We start from the raw sequence: 25,323 nt of genomic DNA, 5'->3' as shown, positions 1-25,323 counted from the left end.
GAGCCAGACGTGATGTTGTTGGGGTGTGCAGATGTCTGCACACCTGTCTGTGTGAATGACAGCTGCCGCGTTCATGTCAAAAGCGAACCTGGATACAGGCCGCTTAAATGCTGGGAACAAGCCCTGGCCGACCACCCGGGGGCCAGCAGTGGCTCTCCAAGGGGGCGGGCGGGGGTCTTCTTCCCTCCTGCCCTCCCTCCGCGGAGATGCCGCCGCCGGGCCCCTCCCCTGGCCCAGGGCTCCCCCTCCGGCGCGGCATCCTTGAGCCGAGCCGGCTGCACCCCGGGCCCGCCAGCGAGGTCCGCCGCTGCCCCCGAGACGGCACGGCTGCTGCTGCTGCTGCTGCTGCTGCTGCTCCCTGGCCCCGGGCAGGCGGTGAGGGGCGGGGGCGGGGGCGGGGCAAGCGAGCGCCCTTCAGGAGCAGCGGGAGGGGGAAAGGGGAGGGGGGAGGGGGAGGAGGAGGCCACGCGCCCCGCCCCCGCCAGCCAGCCAGCCCCGCCCCCCGCCCCGCCCTCCTCGCGGGGCTGGGCTTCTCCCGCCGCGGCCCGCCCCCTCCTCCGCCCCTCCCCGCGCTGACGTCGGGCCCCTCTGAAAAACTCCGGGCGGCGCGGAGGCGGCTCCAGCTGCTGCCGCCGCGGCTGCTTCTCCTCCTTCTGCTCCTCAGCTCGGCCGCCGCGAAGATGGTGGCGGCGGCGGGGGCGCTGGCGGCGGGGGCGCCGGGGGCGGCAGCGGCGGCGGCGGGGGGCGCGGGCCCCCGGTGGGGCGGCTGCGGCTGCGGCTGCGGCGGGGGCGGCGCTGGGGGCCGCCGGCTGGCGCGGCGCTCGCACTCGGCGCTGCTGCTGGCGCTGAGCGTGTTGCTGGTGCAGACGCTGGTCGTGTGGAATTTCAGCAGCCTGGAGGAGGACGCCGGAGGCGGAGGAGGCGGCGGCGCGGGAGGAGGCGGCGGCGGCCGCGGGCGGCAGCAGCAGCAGCAGCGGCGAGGGGCCGGCCGAGAGAAGCGCGCCCTGGGCGGCAGCAGCAGCAGCAGCAGCAGCAACCACAGCGGCAGCAGGACGCCTCCGCCGCGCAAGGGACCCGGCGCCTTCCAGCCCGGCATGGTAAGGGGGGCAGGGCGAGGGGGCTGCGCGTGGGAGCCGCCGCCGCCGCCGCCGCCTTCTGCCGAGCCCGAGCCCTGCTCGTCCGCCTGGCTCCGGCTTGCCAGCGCGGGCTGGCAGCAGCAGCAGCAGCGGCTCTCCGGCCGGGCTTCCAGTCAGCCCTCCCCGGAGATGCTGCTGGCGGGAGCGGAGACCTTCGGCGAGCAAGCGGCCAGTGAGCGGGCGCGCACTTTGGTCGCCCCCGTCGGCAGCCGCCGCCGCCAGAAGCCGGGGCCGGGCTGCTGCGCCAAGGGAGGCTGCCGAGGCCCCCGCCGGCATCTCTGCGAAGCAAGCGGGACTCCTGCCTGGAGCCTGCCCGGCCCTGAGCTCGAGGGACCAAGGCTCGGACTCGGGCTGGCAGGCGGCGGCGGCGGCTGCAGCTGGTGGGACTCCGGGTCGCGGGGAGGGGGTTCCGCGGCGGCGGAGCATTTGCTTCCGTGCGGGGGAGGAGGAGGAGGAGGAGGTCTGGCGCTCGGTCCGCGGCGGCGGCGGCGGCGGCAGCATCTCGCGGGCGGGCTGGGGAAGAATGCTGCTGCTGCTGCTGCTGCCGCCCCGGGACTGAGGGCTGATACGTCCGTCGGCACCCAAACGCCGCCCCGCGGGTGATGGCGGTGGGGGGGGGGATTGTTGGCCGCTCTTGTCCAGACTGGGCCGTGGCTCTCCTTGGCTGGGTTGGGCTGCCCCTGAACGGCCCTCCGTCTGGGCAGTGGCGAGGGGCTTGTCGAGAGGGGTCCGCACAAGTAGGACGCGGAGGTGCTTAAATGGAGCCCGATGCTTCTGGACTGCGGAGACCCGAGTTCAAATCCCGCTTCAGCCGTGAAACGCCCTGAGGGAGGATAAGCTTAACCATGCCCACCTTTCTGGGCTCCGTGGAGGCAGAGCAGGAGACGAATGGAAATAAACAAGAGGGTGCCTCTGGTTATATACAGAGTGCAATCCCGGGGAGTTTCCAGAGGTCCTCTCAGTCTTTTTGTCTCTGTCTGGTCCCCTCTGAGCGGTCACTTTGGAGCCAGGGGGCTGCTGCTTGCCCGTCCCCTGCCTTGTGACAGCCGTGCCTCTCTCTGTCTTGCGGGCAGCGCTTTCCCGATCCTCCTCCTCCTCCTCCTCCTCCGTTGCTCCGCTCTGGGAACGGAGAGCAGAAGCTGAGGCTGGGGATGTGTGAAGCAGCCACAGTGCCCAGGAGGATGGATGCCTTTGTGTCCAAGAAGAGGGTCCGGTCTCTGGGCCCCACCTGCATTCTTCCAGCCCCACCTTGCCCATCTGTATCCTCTACCTGGGGTGGAGGGGGGAGACTCCCTCACTTTGAGACCCCAAGAGGGCTGGGCATGTGGGGGTGAATCGGTGGGGAAGGCGAAGCGGTCCTTGCCGTCCTTCGTGTGCACAGGACAGGCCTCGGCTCTTGGGATCTAGGAGACAGGCAGCCCCATAATTGATGAGCCAGTCAGTGGGCCCTGGGGCAAAACCACCAGACTTGGTGGTGACTGACAGGGGGGGGGGCAGTGGGCACAGCAAGAGGTCTGCTTTCTGAGAGAGCTCTGGGGTCGTCCTGGCCCAGCTGCCCCCCTTGGCATCCTGCTTGCCCTGGCTTGGGTTTCTCCAGCGCTGGCTACAGGTGACCTGCTGGATCACACCAGCTCTAGAGGGACTCGATGTGATTTGGGATCTCTAGCCCTCCTTCAGGGGAACGTTGCTTTCAGGGGGGTTAATGTGTTTTGAAGGGTATGTTTCATGTTCCGGTTTGTGTTTGTGGTGTTGGCTGCCCAGAGAGCAACTGCTATGGGGTGGCAGACAGTGATGGAGGCCGATCGAGTGTGTTGCTGCGGGGGGGGGGGGGGAGGAATCGGCATTTAAAAGCCGGCTTTGCCTGGGGTTCAGAGCAGGCTTTCTGGAAGAAAGGGCCCCTCCCTCTTGAGGATGCATCTTGAATACTTCTGGGCCACCTTCAGGAGCCGGGGGGGGGGGTGTCGACCTGCTAGCAGCACCCTCTTCTGTGGCTTCACCTAGTTCAGTGCTGAGCCTTTCGCATTGGGGGGACTGGGGGTGTGTGTGGGGGGGGTGGATGCTGGCCCCAGATAAGGCTGCTTTTCACACGGGAGAGCGAGGGAGGGAGGGGCCGAGGCGTGGCCAGCTTCTGAGGCAGGGAGCAAAGAGGTGTCGAGCGGTGACAGGAGCTGGCTCGATATTGAGCGTCGGCTTTATTTCTGAGCGCGTCCTTCTCCTCTGCCTGCCTTGGGGCAGGTGCCCAGCCGGCTTCCGGCCACAGGAGGAGTCCCTGGCTCTCCGTGGCCTTTCCCTGTCTGCGGCCCGTCTCTCATTTTGAACTGCAGCTCAGCCTCCACCCGGAGCCCTTTGGCACAGGCCAGGGGTTCCCAGACGATGCTGGGACTGCAGTGCCCATCATCCCCTGCCAGCCTCCTCTGGAGCCCCAAGTCTGAGAACCCCTGGCGTGGACAGATGGCGCTGCTTGCAGAGATGGCGCTCCCTGGCAGTGAGCATGAATGCCTGCCCTGCTTTGCATTTGTGTGGGTAACTGTGTCTGAGCACTGAGGGGAGGGGGCCGGAGCTCGGCGGAAGAGCCTCTGCTTCGCGTGTAGAAGGCCCGGGGGGGGCGGGGGGGGGGCTCACTCCCTGGCAGCGTCTCCAAGGAGGGCTGGGAAGGCCTCCTGCCTGCAGCCTTGGAGAGCCGCTGCCAGTCAGTGTAGAGCAGGGCTGCACCACTCCTGCCGAGGCTGGGCTGCAACTCTCATCATCATCATCATCATCATCATCATCCCTGACTCCTGCTCACTGTGGCGGGGCATGATGGGAGTTGTAGTCCAAAGAGAGCAAACCGTGCTGAGCGGGGTGGGCCAAGGGTCTGGCTCGGGAGAAGGGTGGCTTCCTCTGCCCTGGCCCTTCGCCCCGCACCCCCTGGGCAGCCCTCTGCGCTCTGGGGAGGAGCGTGCACGGCGGGGCGGCTGCAGCGGAGCTTTCCAGGGGGCTTTCCCCGGCGGGGCAGCCTTGCCTGCAGAAGACTCGCCCTCTTCCCGACAGCAAGTGAGCTCTTAGCTGGGGGGTCTTGTTAGGGCTTTGGTGGGAGCCTCTCGTCTGAGCACTCCGCTGGGGAGGCTGCGTTAGTGGGCTGGCTGAGCTGTCCAGATCCCCACCCCACCCCACCCCGGGGGGCCGCTTGGACACTTGCGTGCGGCGTCCTCTGAACACGCTGGCGGCTGAGGAGGCGGGCCGGCGAAGGCCAGGGGGTCTCTTGGCCTTGGCCTTCCCGAATGGCCCTCTGGCTCGCTTGAGCCTGCTTCGGGCGGCGGCTGCCTTCGGAGGGAGGAAGGAGAGCAGCAGCAGCAGCAGCAGCAGGGGAGGCTCTTTGGTGGGCGGGAGCCGGCAGGAGGACCTGGAAGGGTCAGCTGCGCGCTGGGGGTGCTGGAGCCCCTGGAGCCCCTGGAGGAGGCTCGCCCTCAGCGGCTCAGGAGAGGCTCCCCCCCCCCATTCCCAGGCTCTGGTCACTGTCACCAGAGCTGGGGGCTCCGTAGCACCGAAAAGGCCAAGCCAAGGAGGCCAGGTCTGTTCCTGGAACAGCGATAATGTCCAGAAGGCGGGAGCTCCGTCGGGTTTTCCGTAGAGCTCTTTCCCCCCAAGTGTAGTTGCTCGTCCCGAAACAAAATGGAGAGTAGCACATGCCGATCGGGTTGGCTTCCACATTTCTTTCCCACTCTTCCTCCTCACCACAGCCCTGTGAGGTGGTGGGGCTGAGAGGGTAGTAGGGTCTGGCCCAGAGGGACCCAGTGAGTTTTGTGAACTCAAGCGGGGATTTGAACTCGGGTCTCCCTCCCCAGTCCTAGTCCAACCTTTTGACCACTACGCTACACTTGCCACAGCCTGTGGCAGGCGCCATCATCTCTTTCGTCACCCACCCTTGACCCGTTGGCAACCAAGCCAGAAGTTGCTGCCCTGGTCTGTGAACGTTTGTTCAGTCTTGGAATCTCTCAGATGAAATCTGCAGAAACGCTGGCTGTGAGCTGAGCCGAGAGGCACCTTTTCAAGTGGGGATTCCCTTATATTTAGCAGGGGGAGAGCAACCGGCCCTCTCCAACCCCAGCACAGCATCCTTCCAGTGGCTGTGGCTGGTATCTGCCTTGTGTTTCTTTTAGATGGGACAGGGGGCTATCTTATTTGTCTGTCGTTTCTACCTATCTAAACAGTCTTGGGAACTTGGGTTGAGGAGCAACACATGAACATTTGTCGTTTTTAATGGTCTGCCTGTGAAATGAGGCCTGGGCCATCTGGGCACTGGGGTCCTTGGGTTCCTTGCTGCTCAGCACTTGATGACTTGCCCCTGGATGTGTGCCCGTCCTTCCTTCGCTGAGGGTCTAGGGAGCGCGTCTCACACTCCGGCGAGCCCCTGAGCTTCAGAACGGACAGGGTGGGGTTTTATCCAAGCCTCTTTGCAAACCACATGGAAGCAAGTGGCGCACACATGTACAAAGCGCTTCTCGTTCCTGTTTGGAGTGTTGCACTGCATTTCTGAGGACAGGCATTGCAAGTCACCTCCGTTGACAAATGGAAGGACGTGGCGATCAAAGATCAGCGACCAGTGTGGAAAGATGCAGCATGACGGTTGGAAATGCTGCCAGTTACCTGGCTAAGAAACGAATGGGAAGCTGGGAAGGGCTGTTCTTCTGGGGCGATGGGGAAATCACCCTCCCTGCCGCCCTGTTCTGCACTTAATTAAAATGCACTATGGATCTTGTTAAAGAAACATGAATTCTCTCAGTGGCATTGACATTAAGTGGGCACTTGTAACAATTCATCATTTTAAAAATAAATAGGGTGAGTCAGAATTGTTCATGGAATTGCCATGTGAAACCGTGAATACGCTTTGGACCTCCTGAAAAGGGTTTTATTTTTATTTCTCAACTCGTCCTGAGTCATGGTGCATCTCTTCCCCGAGGATGAAGCTGGATGCTCTGTGTTGGAAAACCTCCCTATGGAAGTGATCTCTGCTCTTTTTCAAGCGGGGGCCACTGTGGCAAAGAGCCTCCCGTGCGAGAGTCCTTCCTCCCCCTCCTGCCCCTTCCTTCCCCTCCTGCGCGCACGGGAGATGGCCATGGTCAACCCCTCCTGGATTCTACCCAAGACAACCACAGGTTTTATCAGCAAATGTATCCCTCTGCTTTCCACCTCAACCCTGTGGACTTCTGCCTAATCTGGACAAACTTTCCCTCCATCTAGTCCACAGAGCCAAGGTTTCACTGTCTGTTTGCTCTTTCGAATCTGTTCACATACGACTGCGATGCCGGATTATTTGAGGCTCCTTCTCTCCCTTCTGACATCTCTTTGCCTTATACCTAATTGGAATCTGTGAACACTTCGTTCCTGTGTTACACTGGAAAATCAATACAGTAATACATTTGTTAAAAAAGCAACACAACAGATTTGTGCGGAGGCTCTCCTTGGTCCGCAGTCTGAAGAGTACCTTTGAATGCATCTTGTTAGCCACGGCTTGGTGGATGATCGGAGCTTGCAGAGGAGAAAGCCCGCTGGATGCTGAGATTGGGGCGGTGGGAGAAGAGCCGCGCAGGATCAGGCCCCCAAAGCCCATCTAGCAGGTTTGAGGTCTCGGAAATATCGGCAGACCTGGGGAGGCCATTCTCTCCCCCCCCAATGTGGAGGCAGTTGATGGTGGGGCAGTCGACACCCCGCGTTGTGTGGTCGTTGCGGGAGGGCAGAATTCTTTCATTCCTGACCCAGCAGTGGTGGGAGGGTGGGGGGAGTGCTGGGAGAACCTCGGGGGGGGGACGCAGCCCCCCGGCCTCCCTGGGCTCATTCCCAGCCTGTCCTCACCGGCCCTCCTGGCCCTCCCCCCCCCCCACTGTCCAGCCTCCCCACCCTGCCAGGGCTGGCTTGGGTCCCATCCACCGTGCCACTCCCTGGCTGCCTCCGTCTGCTGGGGGGAGGAGGAAACGGCGTCCCTGCCGGTAGCCCAGACCTCCTCTCCAGCCCAGCATCCCGCTTCGTGGCCCCTCAGATGCTGCCTCTGGGAAGCCCCCAGCCAGGAGCTGAAGGCGTGCCCCCCCCCGCCTCTGAGCTCACCTATCGCCAGCAAGACGAATAGTCAAGGAGAGGCCTCCCCCCCGCCCCGCCCCGCCCACTGTGCTGGAGGAGGAGGAGAGCTGGCCTTGTGGGAGCGAGCAGGCCTTGTCCCCTCTGCTAGGGGCTGCGTTTGGGCGGGTGGCCACGCGTGAGGGCTGCAAGGGGGTCATGGGGCCGACAGAGAGCCCCTGCTTGGCCTGCAGAAGGTCCCAGGGGCTCAGTCCCTGCCGGCAGCAGCTCCAGGCAGGGCTGGGAACGGAGACCCCTGCCTGGCACCTTGGAGTGCTGCTGCCAGTCAGTGTTCTGAGTTAGCGGGACTTGGGGTCTGGCAGTCTAAGGCAGCTTCCTGTGTTGCTCGGCCTCGAGATCAGGCCTGCTCAATGTAGTGTGGCCCCCCCCGCTGTTTTGGGACTACAGCTCCCACAATCCCCAGCCACAGTAGCCAGTAGCCTGGGATTATGGGAGCTGTAGGCCAGCATCTGCAGGAGGGCCAAAGTGGAGCAGCCCTGCTCAAGGTCAGTGGCCAGCCTGCCTGCACATCAGCTTGCAGACCTCACAACCGGCTGGATGATGACCCCCCCCCCACCAGGCTGCAGGTCGCAGCCTCGAGGCTCTGCTCCACCATTTGTGTGGGCATGAGGGGGTCTGCAGACCCTCCTCAGAAATGTCCCCAAAGGCGGCGATGGGACGTGGGGGGTTGGAGCGAGCAGTGGTGCCTCTGGGCATTCCTGGAGTGCCAAGGGGCTGCATCTTGGGGCCTCAGCGGAGCCGTCCCCCGCTGAATAAACCAGCCCATCTCCCCAGGCCCAGAGCGGTTAATGGCGGCGTTATTTCAGAACGCTGCTCAGGCCGCAGCCTCAGTGGATGGGCTCCTTTGTCCGTGAAGAGTCTCTTCCTTCTTGCTCGGCTTTTTCTAGCCCTCCGAAGACTTGGGGGCCTTCCCTTGTTCCCTTGTGCTTGTCGAAAGCCCCCCAGCCCAGGGCTTGTCACCCTCCTAGCCATGCCCGGTTCCTCGCGGCATGCCCTATGCTTTTATCGTCCTGACCGTCGGGCCCCCCTCAGTGGCCACATCTGCAAGGGCGTTCTCACAGCTTTGAAAAGTGTTTGAAACACACAAACTCCTTGCCGGTGTTGCCGGAATGGAAGCAACATTGGGCAGGAATGGCCTCCAAAGCTGCCCCCACGGAGAGAGTGCGACCCCTCGTCATCCAGACCCTCATTCTTTCTTCTGGGCAGAAATGACTCTTCTCGTGCCCAAGGCGTTTGGGGGCAGGGATAACGAGGGGGTGACAAGCAGGAAGCTCCCGGCGATCCCCTCTTGTCCATCTCGAGGCAGGTAGACATTGCTGAAGATTCCTCCTCGCCTCGGCCCCGGAGGTGGGATGGAGCCGCAGGCCAAACTCTGTGGGCCTGCCTTGCGGGCGTGGGCGGGAGCGAGGCGTCACCGGGGAGCAAGGAAGACGGCAGGTGGGCCAGTCTTGCAACGACTCACCTGCTTTCGTGGAGGCGGCGGCGGCTGAAGAGAGACTCCTCCCCAGCTGGTAGGCGGCTTGCAAGAGCGCAACTTGCCTACCTGGTGGGGAGTGAGTGGGCTCCGAATAATACGGGCCTGCAGAATGCTGGGCGATCCCTTTGATTATCATGGCAGCTATAAATGGGCCCGTCACTCTCCATTATAAGTCTGGAAGGCTGTTGCCTTTTCTTCTTCTTTTTCTCTTTTAACACCAGCTGAGGACTCTGGCTTTACAGATGTAATTACTGTTGCTGTAATAATAGCATCAGAGAAGTAATGATTATTTTTCCTGCTCTTTTTATTTTGAAACGGGAGCATAATTTCCTCCTTGGATCAGTGTAAACATGGTATGTATTGTTTCCTGTACTGCTCCAGTAGCAGCGAGGATCATCATCATCATCATCATTATTCAATGGGTAGCGCCATCTGCATGCTAGTCAGAAGAGGGGGCCCCTGCTGTGAAGGGGCTGAGTTCTGAAACGCGAGTGGGAGATTCCCCCGCCCCATTCCTTTCTTGTTCCCCTGGTTCATTCACTCTTGCCTCCCACTCCTCCCAAATTGTGATGTAGCCAGGAGTATTTCTAAAATTCTGGTTCGAATGGGCAGCTGCTGCTTTTTCATCATGGACAGGCAGAAGGGGTGACCTGGGGTTTTCTGACACCCTGGGGACGTTTGAGCTGGAACCCCCCGGCTCGGACTGGGTGTGAGGCTGCTCCTGGATGAGGTTGAACGACTGGTCTACACTGGTTGGAGGACACAGTGGGAGGAAGTTTTTTGTCGAGCGCCTGCGAGGGCAAATCTCTAATGCTTCAGAGACGAAGAGATGCTGCTGTTGACTTGGGGGTCCTGCCTGAGACCATTTCTCTTTGGCCATGGATACTGAGGCTGCCCATTCCTACTCAGGAGGAGGATTATTCATACTGCTCCTCCTCAACAGCAGCTGCTGAGACTACCTGTTGATTGCAGGCTGGGCTGCAGGGAGCAGAGAGGACTGTGGATTGGGGGGCGTAGAGTATGCGGGCCTTTTGGGGAGCAGCCAGGTTGACTTCTGGCCTCCCTGCACCACTGTGCAGTTCTTCAGGGCTGCAAGACAGGGCGGGGGGGGGGGGGGCGTCTGGGCCTGCTTGGTGGCAGGGCTGACCCTGCAGGCCAGTGGTGCTGATAGCTGCCAGGATTGATGCCTGATGTGCTGTAGCCCTCCTGGGGTGGGTTGTGTTCAACTCCGGAGCACTCTGTGTGCAGAGTGGCGCGTGGGACTGGAAGGCCAGCCTTCCAGAGCTCTGTGATTCTTCTGTGAGGACTCTGTCTGTGTGCAGTTGTTAGGGTCAACACATGCACAGTAGTGCACATCTGCACCCTGTGTTTGAGGGGCCTCCAAGGAGAGGTTCTTGAAGCCCCTCTGAATGAAGCACGGAGAGAGAGGCGCGCTGCATTCATGGTCTGGCGGCGGTTCGGATCCTGGTTAATTGCTAGCATGAATTGGTTCTTACTTGTCTCAGGCTGATCCGTACTAGGGATGCCGTTTGTTTGTTATTTATTTATGTATTTAACATTTTTATACGTCCCAAAACTTACATCTCTGGGCGGTTTACAACAAAGCAAAAAAAGAGGACAACAGAAAAAGTTAGAGCATTAGTTAAAACAAAATAAATAACAGAAAAAGTTAAAACATTACAACAATTTTGAATTTTAAAACAGTGTTAAAACTATTAGAACAATATTTAATTAAACGCCTGGGTGAACAGATGCATCTTTAAAGACTTTTTAAAAAGTTGTCAGAGATGGGGAGGCTCTTATTTCAGCAGGGAGCACATTCCAAAGCCGCAGGGCAGCAACCGAGGAGGACCATCCTCGAGTAGCCACCAGATGAGCAATTGCAGACAGACCTCTCCAGATGATTTCAGTGGGCGGTGGGGCTCATGCTGATGAAGATGTTCTCTTAAATACTCAGGGCCCGAGCCATTTAGGGCTTTATAGGTTATAACCAACACCTTGTATTTTGCCCGGAAACATATTGGCAGCCAGTGTAACTCCTTCAATACAGGAGTGATAGGGTGTCTCCGAGATGAACCAGAGACCAACCTGGCTGCTGCGTTCTGGACCAGCTGTAGTTTCCAGCCTACATACAAGGGCAGCCCCACATAGAGCTCATTGCAGGAATCCAGTCTGGAGGTTACCAGCAGATGTACCACTGTTCTGAGGTAGTTTATCTCAAGAAACAGATGCAGCTGGCGTATCAGTCAAAGCATATAAAAACTACCTCTGGCCACCGCCTCAACCTGGGATACCCCCTTTTAGCCCCCTTCCGGAAGAGAAGAAGGCTTATAAGATCACACACACACACACACCCCTACACACCTGTGTCTCCCTCTAATAACCTTGTGTTTACGGTCTAAGGCAAACCAGATTCAAAGCACGTGGAATGGGTGGCCGGAGGGGCCCTGATGGGGCATGTTGGTTTTCCATTTTGCCACCAGTTGGTGTGGCTTTGCTACTGGACAGTGTTTAGTTTCTGTCTGTCCCCAAAGTGGGACATGAACTTGCTGCTTTTGGAGCTGGCCTGCCCCATAATGCAGTGGGAAGGCCCCACCCGGCTTGCTCTGTTATGCACCGGGAGGCACACTGTGCCATGCGTGAGTTTAATGCCTCGCTTTTGGAGCTGACTTATCATCACAGTGCACTGGTTGGGAAATGCCCATTTGCCCATTTGCAACACACACGGCTCTGTCACTCTTGTGCTGACAGTTGGGTACAAATCAAATGGACCGGATGTGGGTGGGGGTCCAAGGTACGAGTTGCCATGTTAAAAGCAGGCTCCAGAAATACTTCAAACGGTTTGTTTTGTTTCTGGACTGTGCATTCTTTAGAAAGGCAACATTAAAAAAAGCTTAGAGGGGAAAAGTGAGGCAACTGTGGGTTGGTGCATGCATAATTACACCAAAATTCTCCTTCCTTCTCAGAAGACAACCAGAGCAGGACCCAAAGCATTACAAGTGGAGCTGGAGGAATTTTCTCATCCCTCGTTGTAACCCTACCTGGTAGTCAGTGTTTCATTTTTTAGCCCTGGATGCATTCTGTAGAGCCACATTTTAGCCCATGACTCGGTGCTTAAGGACACCAAATATTAACCAGCGGTACCAGATGTGGGAGCTAGGCTTAGTGGATAAGCTGGCACAACAAATGCAGGTTTCAGAATGGCTTTGCAGATTCTGCTGTGTCTGAATGCCGACTTTCACCTCTCATGCTAAGACTGGTCTACTAGACATGTCATCAGTCATTCTGGTCTGACGTTTTGAACTAATTGCCTTGTGGTATCCAGCGTTCCCTATTAATGGTTTAACAATTCACCTTTGGACTTACCTCCTTGTGGCTGTATTGCTCCCTCTCTCTTTCTCTCCCCCTCCTCCTTCCCTTTTGTAAAAATCCTGCAGAAACAATGGAGTCTGAAAAATATTCAGAGTTGTGACATCAAGCCCTCTGGAGTGCCAGATTCCTCCTCCTCCTGCTGCAGTCATCTGAGGGCTGCAGCCCCAGTCCTCACCAAGAAGTCACTCCCATTTAAACTTGATATCGATCCATCAATTTCGCTGCAGCTGGACACTACAATCGGAGGAGAAACCATTTCTGCCCATGTCCCTGTTCTTGTGTCTCACTTCAGTGCGTATTCTGATTTTCTGTGCTTTATATTGGAGGCCCCAGGAATAGAATTCTTCCACCTGTAAAGAGACAGCCATATCATCACAGACACCCAAGATAGCAGCAACAACAGAAGGTGATTCTGTTGGCAAGTCAACCCCTTTATGAAGGATGGTGGTTGACATCTAGACTAATGTCACGCCCATTAGAAATGTAGGAAACTGCCTTCTACTGAGTAATCATTGGTCCCTCTAGCTCAGTATTGTCTTCACTGACTGGCAGCAGCTCTCCAAGGTTGCAGGCAGGACTCTCTCCCAATCCAACCTGGAGATGGCAGGGATTGAACCTGGAACTTTCTTCATACAAGCATGCAGATCTCTTCCACTGAGCTATGACCCCATCCCCTAAGGTCAATATATTTTATAGTGCTCACATGTAGGCACCCATCCAAGTGTAAACCAAGGTGGACCCTTCTTAGTAGACAGTTCGCTGATCCCTCTTCCCTCTGCACTCATCTGTGCCTTCCAAAAGGATTTATTTTATCTAGTTAGCTATCTAATTTTTTATGCTGCCCCAGACTTCCATCTCTGGGCGGCTTATAACATCCCTTGGGGACATATTTTTGAGGAGTACAGTGGGCTGTGGAGGGAATGAGGAATCAGTGAAAATTACTTCTCTCCTATTGCATGCACAATTTTAATCTAGATGTCAGCACCTGGCCTAGTTCTAAAGACAATTATCTCTATGTGCTGTGTTTAAATGCTCGAGTAAATTATTGGGATGATTTCCTAACCTGGCAGAGAGCAAAAGGGCTTCATTGAATTCAGCGGTGTGGCCGAGGTTATTGCCTTCGTGTTTTTCCTTGGTGTTTTCTATTTTCACATGATTGCTAGATCTATGGCCTGTTGTGTGGAGGTAGAGATCTGTTGAATGGGGCCTTTTATTCTTCCAAGATATTAGTTGCAATGTGGGAGGGTGAGGTTGCGGACTCTAATTTTAAAACCGGGCTTGTGTGCAGTGATCAAACTGCCAACTGCAGTGACCCCTTTTCTCATTGGATGAACTCAGCTGAGTCAGGTAGCTCTTTATTATTAAAAAAGCAAATTGTACACTGCCTGGTACAAGCAGTGGGGCCTCAGAAGAGGACTTGGTGTGTCAAGAGAGGCTTCATCGTCTCCGGATGCCATTTTAACCCGGGAGACATACGAAACTGTCTTGTACTGTGTCAGACTCTTGATCCTTCCAGCTCAGTATTGTCTGCCCTGATTAACAGTGACCCTCCAAGGGACTCTCCCGGCCTTTCCTGGAATACAAATATTTATATGTCACTTTTCAACAAAAGTTCCCAAAGCGGTTTACACAGATATAAATAAGTAATTAAATTTAAAATGGCTCCCTGTCCCCAAACAACTCATCGTGAAATTTTGCCACAGGGGAATCTGAAAGAGATTCCAGGGGACCTCCAAGGAGCAACTGACCTCTGAGGAGTGTCCGGGTTCTTCTTCTCGGGGAGACACCCCGGAGACCTTCTCCCCCTCCCTCGCCTGTGATGGCGGAAGCAGTCCTGAGGAGCCCTTCTTGGAGAGCTGTGGCCCTCGGCCATGTGGGGAAACTCAAGAAACGGTGCCCCTGCAGCACGGGAGAGGCTGCGAGTCCCAACTCCATGAAGGCTGTTGAAACCGCAGCTTGTCCAGCACCGCCTCCTCCCTGCTCCCTTCCCAGGCTCCTCTTGAGGAGTCCGGCCCCAAACGGCCCACTCTTGTGCTGAAGTGTGTCTGTTGCTGTTCTGCCAATGGGCCCGGCGCCCTCTTGCTCTCTTCGCTGAGGGGCTGCCTTCATCATCATACTTTATTTAGGGTCTTTGACCAAAAAAGAAATAAAAATCTTTACATAATTAAAAGGAAAAATATTAATAGAAAGTCAGTTACACCTAAATGGCTAGCAGCTTTTGATTAATAATAATTACACGTAAAAATAAAGCTGCCTTCCCAGAGCCACTGGACGCTGGCTGGGCACACTGCTGTGCTAATGAAGTCAACAAAGCTGTGAGTGTGGACACCCGGAGAGGAGTGATCCCCGTTGCGTTCCTGCGGTGCTTCCAATGGCTCCCCTTCGGGGAAGGTTGCCTCACTTCAGCTTAGTGGCATGGCAGCGGAAATGGAAGCCTAGAGGGGCCACAGGAGAGCTGGCGGTCTTGTGGTCGCAAGCATGAGTGGTCCCCTTGGCTAAGCAGGGTCTGCTCTGGTTTTCATTCGGATGGGAGACTACATGTGAGCTCTGTCTGCTGTAAGGTGTTCCCCTGAGGGGATGGGGCTGTAGCTCAGCGGCAGAGCAAATGCTTGGCATGCAGGAGGTCCTAAGTCTAATCCCCGGCTGCATCCCCAGGTGGGGCTGGGAAAGGCTCTTGCCTGAAACCTTGAAGCTGTGGCCAGCCCGTGGCCGGAGCTCCATGGACCAAGGGTTGAGCTCAGTAGAAGTCGGCTTCTTGTGCTCCTCTGTTGGTGCTTAAGGATCCACAGCTTCCCCTTAGAAGCAGGGTGGAAATCCAAGCGCCATCTTCCGATAAACTCACTTGCTCATATGAAAGAGGTAACTATCCGGATCATCACCACATCCTGTGGCAGAGAGTTCTAGAATGGTGTGCTGTGTGGAACGTCCTTCCTCTGGTGGGACTTGCATTTCCTGGCCATCAGTTTCGTGGGATGGCCCCTGGTTCTAGGGTGCTGTGAGAGGGGGAAGAACCCCCCCCCGATCCATGTCCTCCAAAGCATGCGCCGTTCTGCCAGCCGCTCCCATGCCCCCCCCCCCCGCTTAGCTGCCTTAGTACGGGGATGCCTGGTCCTGCTTTTCTCACAATGCCACACAAGCCCTCTTGGGGAACCGGCTGGAAAAGGCGTTGACTTGCTGGGAAGGCCAGAGCAGAGTCCTGACTGCTCTTCTGCAGACAGGGTTGCCGCGTGGTGGAGGGGCCCAGGCCGCTGCGGGGAGGTCCGGGTGCCTGCTCCGTTTCACGGCATCTCGGTCTGCCAGTCGGGCCCCAGCCCATCCATGCAGCCGCACAAGAGGTTGCCTCGGCAGCTGTGGCTGGTTTGGCCCCTTCCTCCTCCACACACACACCCACACACACACACACCCCGCTGTGGTTTCTGATGCAAACTCTTACCACCGAGCAGGAAGGGAAACGGTTTTTTAAACTTCCGTTGTCTTGTGACTGAAAGTGGAGGTTCTGTGGTCACTGTGTGGAAGGGAAATCCTCTCTGAACGAGAGGAAAGCTCAACCCGTTCTGGTCCAGCCTTGTTGAAAAGGAAATATTTGTGCCCCGCCGGATTTAAACCTCAGGTGGTCAAAGTGTCGATTCCTAATTCTTTGGTTACAATGAATTCCCTTCGTCCTCCAATCCATAGTGTGCATCGGGGACCCGCCAGTTTTGGCTCTGCTCACTAGCCAAGCGTTGTCTGTGGTTGCCAGCAGTCTCCGCTCTTCCCTCAGACCCTTTCCTGGTGCAAAAGCAGAGGGCTGAGGAGAGAAGCGGACCTCCTGTCCTTGGCCCTAGGAGATGGCGGGGGGAGCAGGGGGAAGCCCCCTCCCACTGCCCAGAAAGGACCCCTGCCCTTTCAGAAATGGCCGTGGGGAGGAGGCCTCTGGGGAGGAGGTCTGTGTGGTGAGGGGCGTCCTGCCCGCCAGAGGGCTGGGGGCATTCGCCACTGGCGAGTGGGGAAGTGGATAAGGAGATGCCTGGCATACGTTCTTTAATACATCCCCCCCAAAAAAACATTTGTACTGGTGGTCTTGAAGCAAGTTATAAAGGCCTATAAGGTTAGGGTTAGAGCCCGACTAGGCATTCGCTTAACATGGCACCATGGAAGCCTTTTGGGATGGAGCCGGAGCTCAGTGGGAGAGCATCTGGTTTGCAGGCCGACGGTGGCAGGTTCAGTCCCAGAGAGGTCCTGCTTGAACCCTTGGTGACCCACTGCCAGGAAGTGTGGACAGTCTCGAGCTAGATGGACCAGGGTCCTGGCTCGGCGTAAGCCAGCTGCCGCTCTTCCTGTGGCGGGTTGCCAGCTCGGATTGAAGCTACTGCTGGAGACCGCCCTGGCCCACCCATATTTTTCACGCTAGGGAGCCGCTAACCTCTCCAGGACGGCTCTCAATAGTCACCTGGAGGTGCCGATTCCTGGAGGATCCTTGTAAGCCCCACTGCCGGGCTCTGAAACCCTGCCCCTATGCTTGCCATGTGGGTGGCGTCTTTCTGAAGAGAGGGACTCATGGGAGGAAATCTGCACCGCCTACTTGTGCGAGAGATTTCTGGCTTCTAGTATTCTTGAAGAATTGTGCCCCAAACAGCCGAATAAGACCAGTTAGACATCTATTTCATATAGCTATTTGAAAAACAATGATTGTGGATCCAGTAAGAGACTATTCATAACACTCTGCAAAAAATATTGACTCCACCCCACCATTTCTTTTTCATTAGTTAGCAGTTTTTAATTGGAGCCTTACTCTGATATGCCTTCTGTTTGTTATTGCCTGTAAGTCAATGCAATAGGAATGGAGGTGCAGAGGATGTCTTGGCCGTCATGGGTTTTTTGCTGGCGGAGGTTTGGAAGAGCTCCTCCTCCTCCTCCTCCTCCTCCTCCTCCTCCTCACTCAGCGACTTAATGCTGCCATCGCACCCAACTGTGGCTTGCACTCGCCTCGAGAAATCCCAGGCCTCGGGTGGGCAGTTGCCATGGCAGCCAGACTAGGATGTTTAGAGGGAGAGTTATCTGAAGGCATCTTCTTGTCTCCGGCAGCTCTGTTCCCGTTCTGAGGCCTGGTTCACACTGTCACAAGGATCCTGGTTAAAAAGTTAATTGGGATCACTGAGCCCAGTGCAGCAGATTGCGAGAACCCAGAATTTCAGGGCAGTTCTGGTCACACCGCTGGGATAAACCAGGACAGATATCCTGGTTAAATGCTGCTTAGCTGGAGCAGCTTGGTGAGAATTGCCCCAAAATTCTTTCTGGCAATCTGCTTCATAGGGCTCACGCATCCTGATTCACTTTTTAACCAGGTTCCTTGTGATTGTGTGAACGGAGCTTAAGGGTGTTGCTTGCAAAGAAGATGCCCGTACCACCCAAGAAGCCCGTTGACCCTCTTCCCCCATTCACCATGCCCCTCACTGAGCCCAGTGATTTTGTCAAGTGTCCAATATTGTTGGGCTGCTAAAGTTCTGGGCTGGCGCCTGGACCCAAAGGAAACCAGCCAAGGGCTGCCGTTGAGGAGCCACTGGGCACTTTGAGCCTCCAGAGGTGCAACAGGCAAACTCTGCTCCGGAGTTAGTTGTGCATCTGCCTCCGTTTCCTCTTGTCCTGGGACTCGGATGTGCACCTGAATGAAGAAGACCGGGGGCATCGTATACAAACCAATAGTATTTATGATCTAAAGGTTTGTGTTGATATATCTTAATAAAGATATATGATATAGAAACTACTAAATATTCATCAAAACACTTGACAAAATATGGTCTGATGATCTGATTCATGATCTGTAGCTCCTGAGTTCCTTTGTAGGAGAAGCCAGGCATGTTTTGGCTCTTGGGCTTCTCCAGGGACTTCCTCACCCATTTGAGGAAAGACTTTCCCTAGAGATGCTTGCTCGTTGTCTTCTTGCTAAACCCTCCTCAGGCAGGAGCTGCTGTTCCTAAACGTATTTTTATTCATTCCTCTTCTATGTTGCCTTTCATAAAACACCCCAAGGCAGCTTACAAAAATTAAAATACAACGAAACTCCATAAAAATAACAGTTAAAACAATAAAAAAGCAACAATCCTCAGACAGAAGAGCAGGAGAGCTGAGAAACCTGGAAGGGGTAAAAGCCTGAACCGAATACAAAAGGTCTTCAGTTGCTCTGCGAAAGCAGCCACAGGACAGGGAGGACACTCACTGGGAGATGGACAACCTGCCCCATCTAGACACAAATATTTGGAAAATAAACAAGAGATGTGTGGAGGCGACACCCCAGCAGTCTCTCCTCTGTGTGGCCCTTGCGCTTGGCTTCAGAAGACGGCCCCAGCGGTGTGGGGCAGCAGCAGCCCAGCCGCAAGAGGGGGACCCACCCCCAAGCCTGGGTTCTGGGCGACGGCCTCCCTCCTCCCCCGCCTGTCCGCTTCTTGGAAGAGCTTTGCGTTCAACTAAGGTGGAAACCAAGCCGTATTTATTGGCCGCTCTTCAACAAATGTCTGTGTGCACCTTTTCTACAGCAGCAAAAGTTCTCAAAGCAGTTTACGTAGAAACAGAATGAGATGCTCTGGCTTCCAGTGGGGAAAGGAAGACACCAGCAGCCGCTGCGGGGAGGATGCTGGGCCGGGCCTGGAGAGGAACAGGTCCCCCCCCCGTCCCCCCCGATATATACTCTTATATAGAAGAGTAGCTTCTGAACTGCCTTGCATCGCAGAAGGTGGTGCCCTGTCCCCAAAGAGCTTTCCAGCAACGGAAGCGAAGGGCTCTCTAGAGGCTGGGCTGAAGCTGCTCTCTTGGGAAACAGAAGAGAGCCCCCACTTGAAAAGGGGTCTCTTTGCTCAGAGAGCAGGGACTGCCCGGCTGTCAGTAGTGGCTGGAGATGAGGGGACTTGTAGTGGTTCAGCAACAGCTGAAGGACCAAGATTGCCCACCCTTGGCCTGGCCTGGCCGAACCGGTCCATTGGTGAGATTGCCCTTGGTGATCTCCATTCTGGTTTTTAGGCTGCTCTCTTTATGTGTTCAACACTTCTCATTCATTCATTCAATTTCTATCCCGCCCTTCCAAAGATGGCTCAGGGCAGTTTACACAGAGAAATAACAAATAAGAGGGCTCCCTGTCCTCAAAGGGCTCACAATCTAAAAAGAAACACAAGACAGACCCCAGCCACAGTCACTGGAGGGATGTTGTGCTGGGGGTGGGTAGGACCAGTTGCTCTCCCCCTGCTCAATAAAGAGCCTCAGCACGTTCAAAGGTGCCTCTTGGCCCAGTGAGCAGGGTTTCCAGATTAAACCCTACAGTGGTGCCACGACGGATCTGCTAAGTGTGCTTCCGTGCTTCCTGTCTCGTGACATCGCAGTCCCTGCGCTGACAGCAAGGGGCCGCTCACGTTTCCGATGCTGCCTTTCGGGTTTTATCTTTTTGCGTCATTCTAGTGCTACAACGTCGCAAGTCCGTTGCAGAAAAAGAGCCGTATTCTCCCATGGTAGTAGTCTGAGATTCTGGGGGCCGTTGTCAATATGACCCTGCCAAGCCAAAGCCTTTTACCGCGGCTGCAGTGTGTGTAATCTGCAAAGCGCCTGGGGGGGGGATGCGCAACATTGTTGGGGCCATCTCTGAGGAGAGCTCTTGTTTTGTTTGGGGAGTGGTCCTCTTCCCCCACCCCACCCCACCCCACCCCACACTACTTTTTGGAAACTGCTTGCTTAGCCTGTCCTGCAAATTTATTTCGAGGCACCTGAATATTGGGGAGAGCTCTAAAAAGGCACGCACACATGTTGTTCTTTTTTTAAAGATCCCCTGCTGACTTGGCAGGCTCCCTTCTATATTGCATTGTGTTCATATGTCCATCCTGCTGCCGCCTTGCTAAAGATGCTCCCGTGGAAGGTAATTAGCCCTGCGTTTTGCAGCGTGACGGAGTGTGGAGATTGCAACTTGCAGGTGCATGGAGCTCTCTCCTTGCCTCTTATGCTTGGCTGTTTTGCAGGAGGAGAGCTGGTCTTGGGGTCGCAAGCATGAATGGGCCCCTTTGCTAAGCAAGGCCTGCCTTGGTTTGCATTTGGATGGGAGACTACACATGTGAGCACGGTGAGGTGTTCGCCTTAGGAGCTGATGGGGCCGCAGCTCAGTGGAAGAGCATCTGTCTGCTTGCACACAGAAGCTCCTGGGCCCCCTCCCTGGCAGCATCTCCGGGCAGGGCTGAGAGAGGCTCCTGCCCGGCACCTTGGAGAGCCACTGCCAGTCAGTGGAGACCTTTCAGCGCTGGATGGACCAAGGGTCTGACTCTGTGTAAGGCAGCTTCCTGTGTCCTGTGCTTTTCTTCAGGCATATTACAAGCAGTCTAATAATCTTCTATTTGACAAAAGCCCACTAGTCAGCCCTTCTTTAAAAAGCATTTGATAAAGTGACCCAATAAAATGCCATCTGATTTGGCATGGGGCACTTCTTGACACATGAGACCGTGCCAAAGACTAGCTGCTCATGACTAGCTAGTCAATTTCAGCACCACTGAAACTGATGAGACCACTTAGTCTTGATATGACTAACTTGAGTCCTCTGAATTTTAGTGGGGCCATTAGGATGGAATTTCTTCAGACGGGTCCCCGGAAGTTGTTGCATTGCGGCTCCCATCATCTCCTGCCACAGTGGGCCATTGGGGCTGCGGGTGATGAGTGTTGTAGTGCAATGACATCTGGGGCCCGAGTTTGAGAACCTCAAAGACTTCAGCGACAGCATGTGAAGTCAGCCCTTGATGAACATTCTTTGGATTTAGGGAGCAGGAGGAGCCCAGATATTGAGGAGCCAGATAATGGACGCTTGACAAAATGACTGGACTTGGTGGCGGACGCTGTGGTGGGCGGGAGGGTGAATCGGCTTCTCTTTATCCCCTTTAAAAGTAATATGCTTGGAACAGAAACGGAGCTGCCCGGAGCCAATCAAGATTAAACTCTTAAGCACCCTGGTTCCCTGGCACCTGGGATTTGACAAACCCTGTGTTGAGAACATTTAACATTATGGATACCAATTCAAGGGACAAAGCTCGACAGAGGGCGTTTTTAATTAAACTTGTCTAACTTTCCGCCCACAGAGGTTGTGTTTAGATGTTGTATAAACCCACCACCTCTTTTGTACCCTTCAGAAATAGTTGCTATTTTTTTCCTGTTCCCAGTTTTTTGCAGATGGTGTTCCAGCTGCTACAATAATAGATGGTTAGTATATTCTGTGCTTGGTTTTTACATTTCTCATGTAACATAATGGAAATAGCAATAGTTCTGGTTGAGTTCTACACTGCAAAATTCTCCTTGTTTGTGCTTAAGTAGTGCCCCTGCAGCAGGACAAATCCACGATGGAAAATGAAAATATAAAAATAACATTGTGCCTAAGTTTGGGCACTGTGTGCACTTCTGTTTTGTGCTCATGTGTGAGTGAAAAGCGAGGCCCGAGGCGAGGCCCTGAGGGTCGGTCCAGGCCACTGGAGTGGGGAGGGCACCTGTCCTCCCCGATTCCTGATCTTGTGAACTAGTCTTTTGTTGATCATGCCTCTTGTATTAACATTCACCAAAATGATGATACAAAGATAAAAGCTGGAATATCGGACCCTCCTCTCCTGTCGTCTCTTTTTAATGTTCACGATGCATTGCAAACACGTGTGCATGTGGGTTGCCTTGCATGGGTTCTCCAGATGTTTCCAGACAGAGCAGCGTCTTTGTCAGTGCTGTATATTTGTTGCTTCCTTGAGAATCTCACTGCTTCTGGAGGCAATTTGTTGCATTTTGCAAGGGAAAGTGGTTGAGATCCGTTGCCTTTTGTCTTCTTGTTTAGGGTGTTAGATTACCTCTGCTGTCAGGTTGCATTCGTCCTCCACCTTGTTTTGAGGTTGCTTTCCAGATGGGAAAGGTTGTCATTGATTCATTGAATCTCCACAGGCTTCAAAGCTGAGTCAACCTGTCTTTTCCCATTTGTTATATTGCCTGCATCAACATATAGGTTCTGACTCTCACTGTTTACTTGGCGGGGGGGGGGGGGCTGCATCTTCTGGAATCTGCCCCCAGGAAATCAGCTGTCCCTCTGTTTGCCTCTTGGGGGTGCCTTGTTCAGGGTCCTCCCGCCCCCGCCCCGCCCCCAGTGAATTGCTGTTGTCTCCCTCCCCAGAGTCTCTCGGACGCAAATCTCCAGCTTGGGGCGGGGTGGAGGCATCCTGCTCCCCTCCTGCCCCTGCATATCCTTGGCTGCCCCACACCGAGGCACTCGGCAGTGCACAGCATCTGCCAGGGTTGTGCAGTTGTCCTCCTCTAGTGGGCTGCATCCCCCCCCCCCCCCGGAGGGCAGGCAGGTGCTGGTCCCCAGCTGGGCCACTGGAGGGTGACTGGCTCCGGCCAGCCCTGGGCTTGTGCCCCCCCCCCACCGGTAACTGCTGTCCACAGCTTGGCTCAGATCTGGAGCCAGGAGGGCCGTGGTGGGGCCAGAACGAAGACGAGGGGCCCGGCCTTCCCTGGGGCTTCCGGAGGGCTCCCGCCCGAGGCACCTGCCTGAGCTGGCTTCCCACCAGGAAGCTGGCTGGCAGGGAGGCCTCCGCAGACTGCCAGAGAGGGGGGCCTCCCTTCCAGCCCCCTCCTGACCGTCCCTCCAGATAGTCGCTGTGGCTGATGGGCTGCACTTGGGCGGCAGCTGCCCCCGACAAGAGCCATCAGCCGCCTCTTGAGCAGGCTTGCGCTCCAGATGTAGCGTCTCTCCCTGGGGGGGGGGGTTGGGGGCATAACTTGGTGGAAGGATAGCTGTGTGCCTCCATGCAGAAGGGCCTCCCAGGCTCCGTCCCTGGCGGCAGCAGCATCTCCAGCGGGGCTGGGGAAGGAGACTCCCGCCTGGAGCCCCGGAGAAGCCGCTGCCAGTCAGAGCAGGCAAGACTGAGCAAGGCAGGCCCATGGTCTGACTCAGTAGGTGGCAGCTTCCTGAGGAACCCTCTGGCGGCTTCTGTCATCCTGGTGGCTGGTTTTGGTCCCTTCACCAAAGAGGCTGGAAATAAAAGCTGCTGTGAGTTCTGTCCGCACGGTAGCCAACATCACATTGCAGTGGGTTCGATGGAAGGAGTCGTTCCAGTCCAAGAAAACTGTCAGGAGGCTTTGCAGGGACAGAAAGGTGGCAGGCAGGCTTGTGAGGCAAGAGGCGAGCGTGTGCCCTTTGGCAGGCGGGCAGCATTTCTCCGGAGAAGATCCGTCCCAGCACAACCCGGGGTTGCGTGCACAAGCAGCGCACGTTGGGAAGGAGTTGGGAAGGGCTTCTTTCTCCTAGTCCGGAGGCCGGCCTCGACCTTCCTGTCACTTCCTGCAAAATAATAATAATAATGAATATTGTCTCCTGCACAGGAGTGGCGGGGCGGGGGGGGAGCCCTCTCCTCTCCTCTCCTCCCCTCCAGCGCTGTCCAGACTGCAGCCTCGCAAAGCCTGGGGCTGGGGGAGGCTGGCGAGAGACAGACCCGCCCATTGTGCTGCTGCGCCATTAGTATTCCAGCCACACGGAAGGATTTGCTGCTTTGGGGAGGGAAGCGGGAGACCGTCTGACTGGGCTCCGAATGAGCCCAGCCGCAGCCAGCCGCAGCCAGCCACGGCAGCGGCATGAGGAGACCTCTCGGTGGCTTGTGGGCGGCAGCAGCAGCAGCGCCTGTCGGAGCAGGGCGCTCCCCGCCAGGGTCAGGAGGCAGCTCGGCAGGGAGAGCTGTGCAGGCAGGAGGGGATGCCCAGCAGACACACACACAACCCCCCCACACCCCAGGGGGGGAGGAGAGGGTTGAGCCCTGACTGCCTGCAGCCTTCACTGGCTGGCAGGCGGGAGCAGCCACAAAGGAGTCCTTTAAAAGGCGAGAAGGGGGGGGGGGCGTGTGGACTTGGCCGGCTGTAGGGGCTGGTTCAAGCCCAGCAGCAGGCGAGAGGCAGCCCAGAGGAGGCCCGTGGAGGTGGCTGAGGACGTGCCGTGGAGAAGGGGGAAGGGGCAGGACCAGCCGGGGCCGGAGCACCTCGCTTAGGGGGCCAGGCGGCCGCGTCGGGGAGGAGGGAGGCAAGAGAGTGGGCCGAGAGGCGTTTTCCTTCCTCTCTCCTAACTCTCGAACTCGGGGTCAGCCCACGATGGGAAAGGACAAAAGGAAGAAGCACTTCTTCGCACAGAGAGCATCATCAGTGGATGGACTCCTCTGCCATGGGATGTCTCGGGGGCCACCAGCTTGGATAGACAGATTCACGGCGGGAGTCAGGTCTGTCCATGGCTCCCACTCCTGATGGCTCTAGGCCACCTCCAGCCTCAGAGGCAGGAAGATGCCTCTGAATCCCACCCGCAGGGGAGCAGCAGCCGCAGCAGGAAGGACGTGCCCTCCTCACCTCCCTTGCCTGTGAGCTTCTCCGGGAAGCAGGAGGCTGGACTCCACCTGGGAGCCCTGTCAGAGATTCCCCCCTTCAGGGGGGATAATGGAGCCGCCGCTCTGGGAAGAGCATCGAGGTCCGAGGTTCCCTCCCTGGCAGCATCTCCAATGAGAGAGGGCTGGGAGAGAGACTCCTGCCTGCAACCTGGGAGAAGCCGCTGCCAGTCTGTGCAGACCATACTGAGCTAGGTGGACCAAGGGGCTGACTCAGTCTATGGCAGCTTCCTCTCTTCCTGTGACTAGACAGGCCTCCTTGGGCTGTTCTTAAGACAGGCTTTGACGAAACATCTCTGGACCTGGGAGGCAGGCAATGGGCACTTGGCGGAGTGCTGGAGAGTGGAGGGGCAGGGCCCACAGGCTTCTCTTCGTCTTGCTTGTTTAGTTTGACGTGGGTGGATCCCTGTCCTGAGTGCAACTCTGCTCAGGGAGGCTCACAGAAATGAGAAAACAATCGGCAACAGACAGAGCGGTGGAATAACTCAAAATCAGATTTAAAAGCTGAGAACTAAATAGTCAAACTCCCACCAGACAGAGAGTCTCTCTCTCTCTCTCTCTCTCTCTCTCTCCTCTGCAGAGGCTGCTGGGGCGGGAGGAGCTCCCTGCTCTGCTGCTGAGCTCTGGCCATTCTGGGGAGACAAACGGGGAGGCTCATCTGTGGCTACTAGCCTGGTGGCTGCGGGCCACCTCCAGCCCCAGAGGAGGCACGATGATGCCGCTCCATCCCAGTGGCAGGGGAGCCCTGCAGCAGGAGATGAGAGGGCCCCCCCCCCACACCCCTCTTGCCTGTGGGCTCCCCAGGGGGTGCTGACTAGGTGGGCCCCCTTGGGCC

At 56.5% G+C, this 25,323-nt stretch overlaps 1 protein-coding gene across 1 annotated transcript in view; it reads left to right on the top strand.

The window, feature by feature from the left end:
- Positions 1-564: 564 nt before the first annotated feature.
- The window catches only part of XYLT1 (xylosyltransferase 1), a 141,217-nt gene continuing 116,458 nt past the window's right edge, over positions 565-25,323 (top strand). Inside the window, exon 1 of the mRNA XM_053276103.1 lies at positions 565-1,097. Coding sequence (XP_053132078.1) covers positions 681-1,097 — 417 coding nt within the window. The 5' untranslated portion in view covers positions 565-680. The remainder of the gene's footprint in view (positions 1,098-25,323) is intronic.

Source organism: Hemicordylus capensis, chromosome 13 (assembly GCF_027244095.1).
Source record: "Hemicordylus capensis ecotype Gifberg chromosome 13, rHemCap1.1.pri, whole genome shotgun sequence".
Taxonomy (NCBI): Eukaryota; Metazoa; Chordata; class Lepidosauria; order Squamata; family Cordylidae; genus Hemicordylus; species Hemicordylus capensis.
The sequence above is the reverse complement of the archived record's forward strand: the minus strand, read 5'-3'. Positions and strand labels throughout refer to the sequence as shown.